A 12,053-nucleotide genomic window follows, 5' to 3' on the forward strand; every position below is an offset into this window, starting at 1 on the left:
TTCATAGCATCAGAGTGATGGGGAGTGTGAGGGCTGCATAGTCGAATAGTTAGGTGAATGTGAGCATAGAGAGAGAGGGAATGGGTATGGGTGCATGGATGTCAGTGTCAAGTGGGATGTGGAGGAAGAGATTGCTAAAGCCGAGTGCTGGTGAGGAAAGGCAATGGGCATCAGATTGAGGGTGATGGGAAATTCATACTCACTTTTCCAGTGCGCTGAAGGTCATGAAATCTCTTCCTGCACTGTATCCAGGTTCTGCGGGTTACCGATAATGAGTTGACCTCCTCTGCCACTTGCAGCCACACAGCCTTGGTCTGCTGGGGAGGCTTCTTCCTCCCTGATGAAGGGAAGAGCACCTCCTTATCAGCTCTTGCTCCCTCCACTAAAGCCTGCAGGGCAACGTCGTCAAATCTTAGAGCAGACCTAGGTCTTTCACTGGCCATTCTGCCTCCAGGTCCCTGTAGCAGCAAAGGCCAAAAGGTTGGCAGTCTGCAGAAGAAGCAAGGCTTGTTGCAGACCTTAAATGCAGCAGCAGCAATGATGCCGTCATCGGATGCAACTTTCAGACCGCAAAAACTCATTGGCCATGGGTTCCCACACGCTGGAACTCAATTGGCCAATTAAGTTAAAATCGCATCAATCTCCTACATTGATTTAGATTTGTGTGGATAACACAAAATACGGATTACACGACCCCAACCCGCCCCTGAATTAAAATCCAGTCCATTGTCTCTGACTGAGATCAGCTAACTCAGCACAGACGAGGGTTGAAACCTGGAATATTTCTGTTCTATACTGCTTTAATCAGTTGAGGGAACGGAGAGAATATTTCCAGTAGCTTGCACATCTAATAATATGAAAAAAAGATTTAAAAATCTAAGTGATATTTGTAACTGCAGTCTCTTCAATTTCTCTCTTTCGCAAGCATACACCTGCCATTTTAGTTTGCCACTCTCAGCAGGCTGGTATTAGCAAGTGGTCCCATACGGAATCTGTCAGATCAACATGCTTTTCAGCAGATATCTATTAGGTAGATTTTTTCCCCCAAAATGGGTGGAGGGTAATTTCTCCCTGATGACTCAATGGGTAAAAGCATTGGCTATAAGGCATTAATGAGTCACACAGACCAGAAGGTCCCATGTTCAGTCCCCCATCAGTCCTAATTAGCTGGTTGGGGCGGTACAGTTGAGCTAGGGAGAAGAACATTTATCCAGGGTTCCTGCTTCTGATCACTTTTCAGTGACCTCTGCTAGAAAGTACACATCAGGCGACAAGACCATTGGGCTCCACGCACTCTACAATTGAATAGCTAGTTGACATTTATTGTCTACTTTCAAGCATGAAGAGTGACTGCTTGGCTGAGGTATGGAGGGCTATGGTTGTTGTGGTACTGTATCTCAGCAACAGTCACCGCCTTCTGGAGAGGAATGGAAAAAGGAAGAAATGAAAAATGTTTCTCTAGAAGGGGGAAGTACATTACAACAAAAGGATTAATTACATAGTACAGGGAACTTTCGTTTAACCAAAGGTTAAAAGTCCGGAAAGCTCTATCTACCGGCAAAATTCAGGAGCCGGTTTCTATAAGTTTTTTTTACTTCTCATTGCTTTTTTTTTTCCCCAGTCAGGCTCTGCAAGGTCTGTAGCTAAGCAACAGCTTCAGCTAGAGACGCTTGCAGCTGCAGCCGACTGTTTTGAAGCTGTTGCTAAGCAACAGGGTTTGCTGATTCACACGGAGCTGAAAAGCTCTGTATGTTTTAACATTGCCGCTGGTTTATACGGCAGTTTTGATCTAACGGCACCAGCTCGGTCCCGTCAGTGCCGGATACCAGAAAGTTTCCTGTATTAGATAGTATTTACAGCACGGAAACAGGCTATTCGGCCCAACAGGTCCATGCCGGTGCTTATGTTACACATAAGCCTCCTCCCACCCTTCTTCATCTAGCCCCATCAACATATTCTTCTATTCCTTTTTCCCTCATGTGTTTATCTAGCTTCCACTGAAATGCATCTATGCTCGTCGCCTCAACTACTCCTTGTGGCAGCGAGTTCCACATTCTAACCACTCTCTGGGTAAAGAAGTTTCTCCTGAATTCCCTATTGGATTTATTAGTGACTATCTTATATTTATGGCCCCTAGTTCTGGTCTCACCTGCAAGTGGAAACATTTTCTTTACGTAAACCCTTTCATAATTTTCTTCTCTTTTTTGAAGAAAAGAGCCCCAGGCTGTTCAATCTTTCTTGACAGGTATAACTTCTCAGTTCTGGTATCATTACAGCAAATCTTTTTTGCACCTTCTCCAGTGCTTCTATATCCTTTTTATAATATGGAGACCAGAACTGTTCACAGTACTCCAAGTGCGGACTTACCAAATTCCATTAAAAGTTTAACATAACTTCCCTGCTTTTCAATTCTATCCCTCTAGAAATGAACCCTAGTGCTTTCTTTGCTTTTTTTATGGTCCTTATTAACCTGTGTCGCTACTTTTAGTGAATTGTGTATCTGTACCCCCAGATCCCTCTGCTCCTCTACCCCATTTGGACACTTAAGTGTGTGGCCTCCTTATTGCTCCTCCCAAAATATACTGCCTCACACTTAACTATATTGAAGTTCATTTGCCAATTACATGCCCATTTTGCAAGTTTATTAATGTCTTACTGTATTTTGTCACAGTCCTCCTGTATTATCTACACCCCCCAATTTGGTGTTGTTTGCAAATTTTGAAATTGTACTTCCAAATCCTAATCGTTTATTTAAATAGTGAACAGCAGTGGTCCCAGCTCTGATCCTTGTGGAACACCACTTCCCACCTTTTGCCAGTCTGAGTAACTACCTTTAACCCCTACTCTCTGTTTTCTGTTTAGTAGCCAGCTTGCCATTTTATTCTGCTACTTGTCCCCTGACACCACATGTTCTGATCATAGTCAGGAATCTACTATGCATTACCTTATCAAAGGCCTTTTGGAAATCCAAATATATTACGTCTACTGCATTGTCCTTATCTACCCTTTCTGTTACTTCTTCAAAGAATTCAGTAAAGTTGGTCAAGCATGACCTTCCCTTTTGAAATCCATGTTGACTACTCTTTATTATATTTTCAGTTTCTAGATGTTTTTCTATTACATCTTTGAGTAAGGACTCTAATATCTTTCCCACCACCGACGTTAAGCTAACAGGATATCCCTGGATTTGTTCCATCTCCCTTTTTAAATATAGGATTCACATTCGCTGTCCGCCATTCCTCTGGTACTATTCCCTTTTCTAATGAATATTTATATATATGTAGTAGTGCCTCTGCTATCTCTTCCTTAGCTTCTTTTAATATGCACAGATGCAATCCATCCGGACCAGGGTATTTATCCTCTCCAAGTTTTATTAGTTTATCAATTACCTCCTCTTCTATCTTAAATGTCTTTATATCTTTTTCGATCTCTTCTTCTAGTGTCATGCTCAGCATGTTAGTCTCCCTGGTAAATACAGAGGCAAAATAATTATTTAATATTTCTCCTTTTAAGTGTTTAGCGCTCCAATACTGAAGGTATGTTCAAACATGCATCCCGAACGGTAGTTGCTGAAATAATTGGCTTGATTGCATTTCCATTTGCAGAAAGAGAGATCGATCGCGAGACCGAGAGTACAGCCGCTCCCACGACAGGAGCCGCAGGCACAGGGACCGTTCTCACAGTGAGGATCGGCATGAAGATTATTATCGTGAGAGAAGCAGGGAACGGGATCGGCATAGAGACCGGGACCGTGACAGGGAAAGAGATCGGGAGAGGGAGTATAGGCACCGCTAAGGTATGCTTGGAAAACAAAGCTTGTTTAAAAGTATTGCCTTAAATAAAAACAGAACATGCTGGAAATACTCAGCAGGTCAGACAGCATCTGTGGAGAGAGAAACAGAGTTAACGTTTCAGGTCAATGACCTTGCATCAGAACTGGAAAAAGTTCAAGATATAACAGGTTTTAAGCAAGTGCCGAGGCAGGGAAAAGGGGGAGGGGAGGAAGAAGAGATTAAATGACAAAAGGTATGATTGTACAAAGCAAAAGGAGATGTTAATGGGACAAGTAAAGAAACAAAAGATGGGTCTAGAAGAGGTGTAAATGGGAATAGCAGAATCATCAACAGCTGCCGTCTTGAAAAAATGGGGGCAGAGGTTATGATCTGAAATTGTTGAACTCGATGTTGAGTCCAGAATGCTGTAAAGTGCCTAATCGAAAGATGAAGTGCTGTTCCTCGAGCTTATGTTGAGCTTTGTTGGGACAGTGTAAGAGGCCGAGGTCAGAGTGGGAGTAGAGCGGAGAATCCAAGTGACAGGTGGGCAGAAGCTCGGGGTCACGCTTGCGGACCGAACGGAGGTGTTCCGCAAAGCGATCATCCAATCTGCATTTGGTCTCCCCAATGTATAGGAGACTGCATTGTGAGCAGACAATGCAGTATACTAAATTGCAAGAAGTAAATCGTTGTTTCACCTGGAAGGAGTGTTTGGGACCCTGGACGGTGGGACGGTAAAAAGGCAGGTGTTGCATTTCCTGCGCTTGCACAGGAAGGTGCCATGGGAAGGGGAGGGGGTGTTGGGGGTGATTGAGGTGCAGACCAGGGTGTCGTGGAGGGAACGAGCAGCAATTCGGACACCACAGTTGACCTCTGTGACCTCCACATTGGGGAGGAGAAAAATCAGCCAGTTTTCCTGTTCCTGGTCACGGTTCAGTGACCCCTGCTGGAATGTGCAAATGCCTGGACATCAAGTGAGGGCAGGATTGGACTCCGCTGTGATGCCCATCCCCTTCCTTCCCCCAGTTAAAAACCACCTGACATTAATTGTCCGGGCTTACAGGTGTAATATGACGAGTTGGGCAAGATACCAGAGGTACCAGTGCTTGTGAAAGTGTACTCCAACATGGGCCAGTGCCTTCAGAGGAGGAGGAGAGGGGAGGGGAATAGAAGATCATTCTGATTATGTAGGAGGAGGGTAGATATCACTGCTCTTATGCCTAAATTAATGTCTCTTATTCTCTCTCTTCCTCTCCCTTCCCTCAATCTACAGCGAACAGTTTTCACCTTTGTACAGATCCTGGATCAGGAGAAAAATTTAAAAAAATAAATCAGGAAGACATTTTGAAACGAGTGAAGAAAGGAGCTGAATTCTTGGGAGAGGTGTGTGCACCATGGGCTGTAGAAAGTGAAGTGCTAGTACAGAGTACAGAGCTAGTACACACAGAGCTGCAACTTGAAGAATTTCTCCAGTTGGGAGTAGAGTTCTGGAACATAAACCTGCTATTATGTCGAACAACTTGTTTTGTTCAACAATTATATATTAAACATTTTTTTACATTCTCTGTTTCTTTGAAAGTTGCTGGCTGGGCAGATCTTTTTACTATGAGGTGCAGATGGCTGGGAGGGAGTCTTCTGTAGGAGGCCGCATGTTTGACTGGATACCGTAAGTGTCCATGCCAATCTTTTCATTGCCCACTGAGGGCACTGAGCCCGAGCCCTAACGTGTATTACCTGTTGAGAGTCACTGGTAAAACCTTTAGGGGGTAAAATGTCATCAGTAGGGTTCATCGTCTTGAATAAAATCCTGTCACTAATGATATCTGTTGTTTTCTGTGGTAACATTTCCTCTGGTCACTCACTGATCCTAGTTAAATTCTAAATAAACAGATTTATGATTTTACTGGAAATAGCAATCAAAGGAGATCTTTCTGTTTTAACACTTTCCACTTTGCAAATGAACCGGTGGAAAGTGACCATCATCATCAGTCTGTCATGGAGTAAACTTTTTAAAACATTTTTTGTATCTGGGTGAGGGCGGGGTGCAGGAAAAAGAAACTTTTGCATCTGTGTGCCACAGCCTGTGAATGGTCAGGAGCAGTCTGATGAAGACTTTCTTTTTATATATGTGTGTAGAACAGTGGTGGTGTTGTCCCGATCTCTCTCTGTGCATCGTAATGTCAGCTTGGATCACATCCAGTCAGCAAAATGTATTTTTCTTTGTGATGCTAGAGTTTCAGAAGTATTTTGGTTGTAAATTTAAAATAGAAAATTGAAGTTTTTTTAATATCTTTTATGAGGTAATACACATTTTGTAGTCAAGCAGTACGAGAGAGCGACCCCATCAACTTGCTGTGCCACCTGCAAAGTCTCTCATTTGTTGAGCTTTTTTTAAAAAAAAATTGCAGTGTTGTAACAAAAATGTGCTTTTCATCCTCTCCCGCTGGGCAGCTTTCCCCAACGTGACTTCCTTGGTTCTCAGAATACACTGCAAACTCACTTAGCTGAGCTCAGTGCTGCTCCACATCACTGCTACATTAAGGAAAGAAAATCTCACTGGACGTATCATTTTTTAAAAGTTAATAAATAGCAACAAGGGGCCATGTTTACAATGATCAGTTTAACTGGTTTGAAGTGTGAGAGTAAATTGTTAAGAATTACTGGGAACCTGTTGGCAAAAATTTTAGGGGAATAGATAATGAGGTGGACAAGCCAAATCCCTCCCCAAAAAAGTATCAACAGAAATTGAGACTTTGTTGAGTCTCCAGAACCTTCACATTTTCAGACATTTGCAACAACACTGGCTGCAGTTTTGCCACTGTTGGGTGATGAGAAATGTTAAAAGGGTTAACATGAAGCCACCAAAATCTTTTTGTTTGTGCAGCAAGTTTGGATTTGCCACTAGATGTCCCTAGTGCACTCTGAATAGTATATGGTATAGAAATAGTGAATGTTGGCGACATCTGGTGGTAGAAAACGAGTACTGCAACCCTCAACATTTGTTTTGCTCCTGGCTTTTCTGACCCCAAGACAAGTGGTTGTTTTAAGTTGTGCGCAGTTGTTGCCTGCACATGCCCAGCTTTAGAGTGACGTGCTTTTCAGCAGCTGTAAGTACAAAAGGGCTAAAAAACTCAACAGCATATTGTGCAATAATGGCTTTAATGGTCACGTGATGGAGATCAGTGATGGTCATTTTGACTGGAATCTGAGTTTTTTAGGTGCTTGAATGGAAGTTGCTGCGTGGGAACTCATGCAGTGCAGACTATGAAGGATTTGTAAAGAGCAATTGAGACTTAACTGATTGGTCGGTAACTTTTACGCAGTAATCAAGTGATTCACTTCAAACCCCACCTTGATGACGTGATGTTGCGCTTGCAGCGTCAATGGTGAGAATCTCTGAAGTTTGGCAGTGAGCTCTGCGGCTCCATTTTCTTTCAGTCCCTGAAGCAGGCTAGACCTTCGTTTCAAGTTGTTGATTTAAATTTTGTAGTGCTTTTCATTTTGGAGAGTTGGAAATGGGAATACCTAATTATTCTGGGACTTGCAGCTGGGTTGGCACCTGCTGGCATGGTGCTACTACAGCTGGTGCCAACACCCAGGGGAAGGGTGGGGGGGGGGGGGGGGCGGGGAGGAAACGCAGGAAAAATTATGGATGAGCTTTAGCATTCCATGCAGAATTTGAATCTTTCTTCACTTGGGACAGTTTTCTGTTTTCTTTTTAAAATGGAAAAAAAGTAATTCTTTTTAGTTGTACCAATTTAAGGACAAAAGGAAGATTTGTCGGTGACTTTGTATTGTGCTTGTGCGTTTACTGTGAAATTAAAAAAATAAAACTGTTGTAAGTGGGGTTTTTTTGTAGCTTGTTACTATGTATATTTTAGTGACACAAAATACGCTCCAATGCATTAAAATGTAGATTCCTGATACCTTGCTGTCTTTTATTAAGAGCTCCACATGTTGAGGAATGGCCTACAGTTGAGACACATTTGCAGCTGTCTTTTCAGAACACGACCCTGATGCAATGGATTGATGTGTTGAGTCTGAGACTGGCACACTGCCTTGCATTTCTGTGCCATTTTACTGCACAATGTGCTCACAATTCTGATCCTTACTAAAGCCAGTCACCTCAAGAGCCCAGTGGTTGCAAACACTTTTTAACTTCTCAGCCTGGATTTAAAAGCTGGCCCAGAGAACAATGGATGGAAATGCTTGTAAAGCAGCATGTAATAGGGATCTGGCCAGCACTAACCAGGTTCAAGATTTGGTGAACCAAGACATTACAATTTAAAAAGGGGACAGGAGGGAGAGAGAATTAATGTGAGGACTGAGGGGGTGGGGGTTGGTAGTTATTGGGCTTTGGAAATCCATGTAAAAATAGATTAGGCTTTCGATACAATTACTGGAAATGCATTACAAGTACATATATAAATTTGGATTGTCCAAGCAAAAATGTACATCTGTAGCAGTTCGCGTTCACCTAGGTAGGTATCGGACGAATGACTACTAAATAATCGAGTTCGACTTCAGGAGAACAATCTAGAAGTTGTTTATTTACAAGAGCAGACGAAATACAGCAGGTAAGGCGGCTGGATGCAGGAGCACCGTGAAGTAGGTCTTTCCCCAGCAGGGATGCCACGAGGACTGACTCCGCAGTCCTGTGGAGAGCGTGATGACGTCATCACGCTCGGTCGCGTTTTCCCGCGCTTAGGTGGTCATGTGACCGTGACGTTAGTGCGCTTGGTCGGTCACGTGACCTGCGTCGGTGCGTAGCTGTGGCTGGCCGAAGCCGCGAGAGCGGGCGGCCGAACCGGGCCGGCAGCCATCGCGGGCGTGGGAGGCCGAACCGGGCCGGCGGCCACCGCAGGAGCGGGAGGCCGAACCGGGCCGGCGACCGTCGGGAGAGTAAGGCCGAGCTGGGTCGGCTCGCATCTCGGTGTGTTACACGCGACGTGACGTCAGTGCGATACGTCGCGTTCTTAAAGGGGCAATGGCCCAAACAGGTAAGTTATGTACATACAAAGGTAAGTTAAAGGGAATTATGTATATACATAGTAAGGGACACCCGGTGGAACCGCCACACATCAACGTATATTAATTTGATCGTCAAACTTTAGTTTGTGGGAGGCCAAGTTCTCTACCACTGCCGTGGGGGTACAACGATTGGCGCTTATTTGGTAATTGCATCGCGCATGAATCTTTCCAGGTGATATGGGAGGCATTGGATTGATAAGGAGTGTTCATGAGCCTTATGTTGCATAGTTCTCAACTGACAAGGCACAAATTGGTTTACATTTAGTGCCCAGAAGTGCTGTTCTTTGCTTTGATGGAGACAATATTGGCCCCGATTTTAACTCCTGCCCCGCCCGGCCCCCACATTAGGTGGAAACTGGGCGGGGGGCAGTAAAAATAATGCGAGTCACTTACCCGCCTTCGATCCTGCTGCCTTCCCACCATTTCCCGATATTAACCTGCTCTTCTGAGCATGACACCCGCAAGAAGGAAGCGGGGTCCTACTTTAAATATGGAGATCGGGTCCAATGATGTCATCAGGACCAGATCTGCAATTTCAAGCTGAAGCCTGAACTGAGGGGCAGTGTTGGCTCCCCCGTCAGCCAAACCTGTCAGGAGCCAGATCCTGGGCCAGAATGTAAGTTTTAAAACTTTTAGTTTAGGCTTCCTTGTGGGGCTGGAGTGTTCCACCGGGCCTCACATGGAAGCTTTGGGCCTCCCTTGCTACCCCCATCCCAATCTCTGACAGATCTGTCTGTTCCCCCTGCTGATGGTGGCCAAAGGATTCCCCTCCCCACCCCCCCAAATTGTGGACAGAGGCTTATCCCCCCCCTCCCGATCCCTGCTGCCAGCCTTCTGTCCTCCCCCACCCACTGACTGCCGGGAACTATTCACATCAATCCCCGGCTTCAGCCTCGTTTTGCTGGATGTTCATTCCCACCTGCCAGCGAGGTAGTAAATCTGGCCAGTTGTCGGGCAAGACTCTATGGGGGAGAAATTCGGTATCGCCCCCTTTGGGGCGCCATTATCGGCCGTGCGCAAAGTTCAGCGCCTGGCGCTAATCATCGTCTCCGACGGCAAACTTGGCTTTTATCGCCCCTGGAGGTGATTGGAGCGCTAAATCAGGTGCTTCACACCTGTCTTAAGGCGCAAAGGCCAAGGAGCGAGGCGCTACCTCACAGCGCTGGTGAAGCTCATATGATGTCAGTCAGCAATGGAACACAGACACACTGGCACCGGCCAATTCTTAAAGGGGAGTGCTGACGAATGGTCATCGACCTGAAACGTTAACTCTGTTTCTCTCTTCACAGATGCTGCTTGACCTGCTGAGTTTCTCCTGCATTTTCTGTTTTTATCTTAAAGGGGAGGGTTGATCTTGCTCTCCATCCACATCCTGCTCATTGCAGCCTTGAATCTCGGCCTGAATCTCAGCCTGGAGAGACCTGTACATCAAATCTGCTGGAAAGAACCAGGGAAAGAGCTCAGTGTGCAGCCCCCATAGTCTCTTCTAAATCAATACAAGGAAGGGCAAATCAAAATCAACCTGCAAAGTACTGCTCAGTACCCAAATCTCTCCAGAAGTCTCTCTCAGAATGCGTGGTGCAAAAATGTCACCGACAAAAAAAGGCAGGAAGTGGTCGCCTTTAAATAGCGCTCCCCGAGTCCCTTTCTGACAGCATAACGCTCCCCTCAACCTGTCGTTGCTAGCGGCAGGCGGTAAGGCAGGGGGCGCCACTCAATTTCCGGTCCAGGGCGCTAACGGGGCGTTACGCACTCGACTGACGTCACAATCTGCCGGCGCAGGAGATCGTGGCAGTAGTGTTTAGCGCCGCCGCAAAATGTCTAGTTAATTTCGCGAGCGGCGCAAACATCGCTGCGCCCGGGCGCTAGTTGCTTTGCACCCCATTAGCGCCCTCTTAAGGCGCTAACGGGAGGCGCAAACAACTGAATTTTCCCCCTATAGATTTATCTATCTATCTATATAAAGCGGTTCTTCTGTCTGTCTGTATGTATTGAATAAACTCGAAAGTTATAGAGCGTACCTACACGTGTGTTACATCGAAAGAAAGCTTATGATTCCAGAACCGTCATAAGCGTATTTACGTTTCGGCCAGACAAAAATTGCACCTGCGGTATCCAAAAAACGTTCAACATTCCGCTCATTATCCGCTCATTAGCATAGAGTGACGTCGAGGTCGACCAATCGTACGGCGGGTTCCTGGCGCGTGCGGGTGGGCCCTCCTACAGTCGAGTGACGGGACGATTGACCAATCCTACGCTTCGGTGACCTGACGGTCCACCAATCAGTGCGTGTGTGGGCGGGCCTTGTCGTTCTGAACCAAGGTGAGTCGCCGCCATCTTGATTCCAAACTTTTCATTTTTTTTTCCCGCTTTCTGCATGTTTCTTTTCAAATCTACATTTCCAGCAAAAAAAAGTTGCTTTTAAAAGACAAATAGTTTTTAAAAAAAGTTAATTCATTTGTAAATCTTTTGTCTAACCTCTATAATTTTCCTACCTTTCACCGTTTTTCCAGGCCTCAAAGCCTGGGCGTCTGTTGACCAGCCACGCCCGAGCTAGGCACCTCCCGTCACGATCGACAAAAAGCCAGCGATCGCCGCCATCTTTGTGAAGGCTGGAGGGGGCGGGCCTGAGCTGAGCGTTGCCACCGCCGCCATCTTAGTAAAGGCGGGCGGGGCGGAAGTCAGCGTCCGCATCATCTTCCGCCCGGAGCGCGACTTGAGTCCGGCCGGGCCTCGCGGTAGGTTGCGCGGCGGCGTCTCTCTGGTCTTGAAGCCGGCTCGGGCGGGGGGCGGGGCTCGGGAAGGCGGAGCTCGGGAGGGCGCACGCGCGGGGGTTGGGAGAGCGCAGCGGGAGGGCAGGGCTCCAGAGAGCGGGAGGGCGGGGCTCCGGAGGCCGGTGCTCGGGAGGGCGTGGCTCAGGCTGAGCCATGTCAGTGCGTGGGGCGGCACGGAGCTCTGCGGAGCCATCGGGTCTGCTAGCTCCCCCCCTCCCTTTCTCCCCCCCATTCCCCCCCTCCCCTCCTTCCCCCCACCCCTCCCCCCGTCGCTCTCTCTCTCTTCCCCCCAGTCGCTCGCTCTCTCTCTCTCTTCCCCCCCCCAGTCGCTCGCTCTCTCTCTCTTCCCCCCCCCCCAGTCGCTCGCTCTCTCTCTCTCCCCCCCCCAGTCAATCGCTCTCTCTCTCTTCCCCCCAGTCGCTCGCTCTCCCTCTCTCTCTTCCCCCCAGTCGCTCTCTCTCTCTCTTCCAACAAC

General features: G+C 46.7%; 1 protein-coding gene across 2 annotated transcripts in view; it reads left to right on the plus strand.

Annotated features, from left to right (window-relative positions):
* The window catches only part of LOC147106692 (cleavage and polyadenylation specificity factor subunit 7-like), a 62,114-nt gene extending 54,415 nt beyond the window's left edge, over positions 1-7,699 (plus strand). For both annotated transcript variants that reach the window (XM_086007735.1, XM_086007736.1), the window contains 2 exons: positions 3,606-3,796; positions 5,047-7,699. In XM_086007735.1, the coding sequence (XP_085863861.1) occupies positions 3,606-3,795 (190 nt within the window). In that variant the 3' untranslated portion in view covers position 3,796; positions 5,047-7,699. The remainder of the gene's footprint in view (positions 1-3,605; positions 3,797-5,046) is intronic.
* Positions 7,700-12,053: the final 4,354 nt, after the last annotated feature.

The sequence above is a fragment of the Somniosus microcephalus genome, chromosome 15, assembly GCF_052327205.1.
Source record: "Somniosus microcephalus isolate GS21.2 chromosome 15, FLI_Smic_1.0, whole genome shotgun sequence".
NCBI lineage: Eukaryota > Metazoa > Chordata > Chondrichthyes > Squaliformes > Somniosidae > Somniosus > Somniosus microcephalus.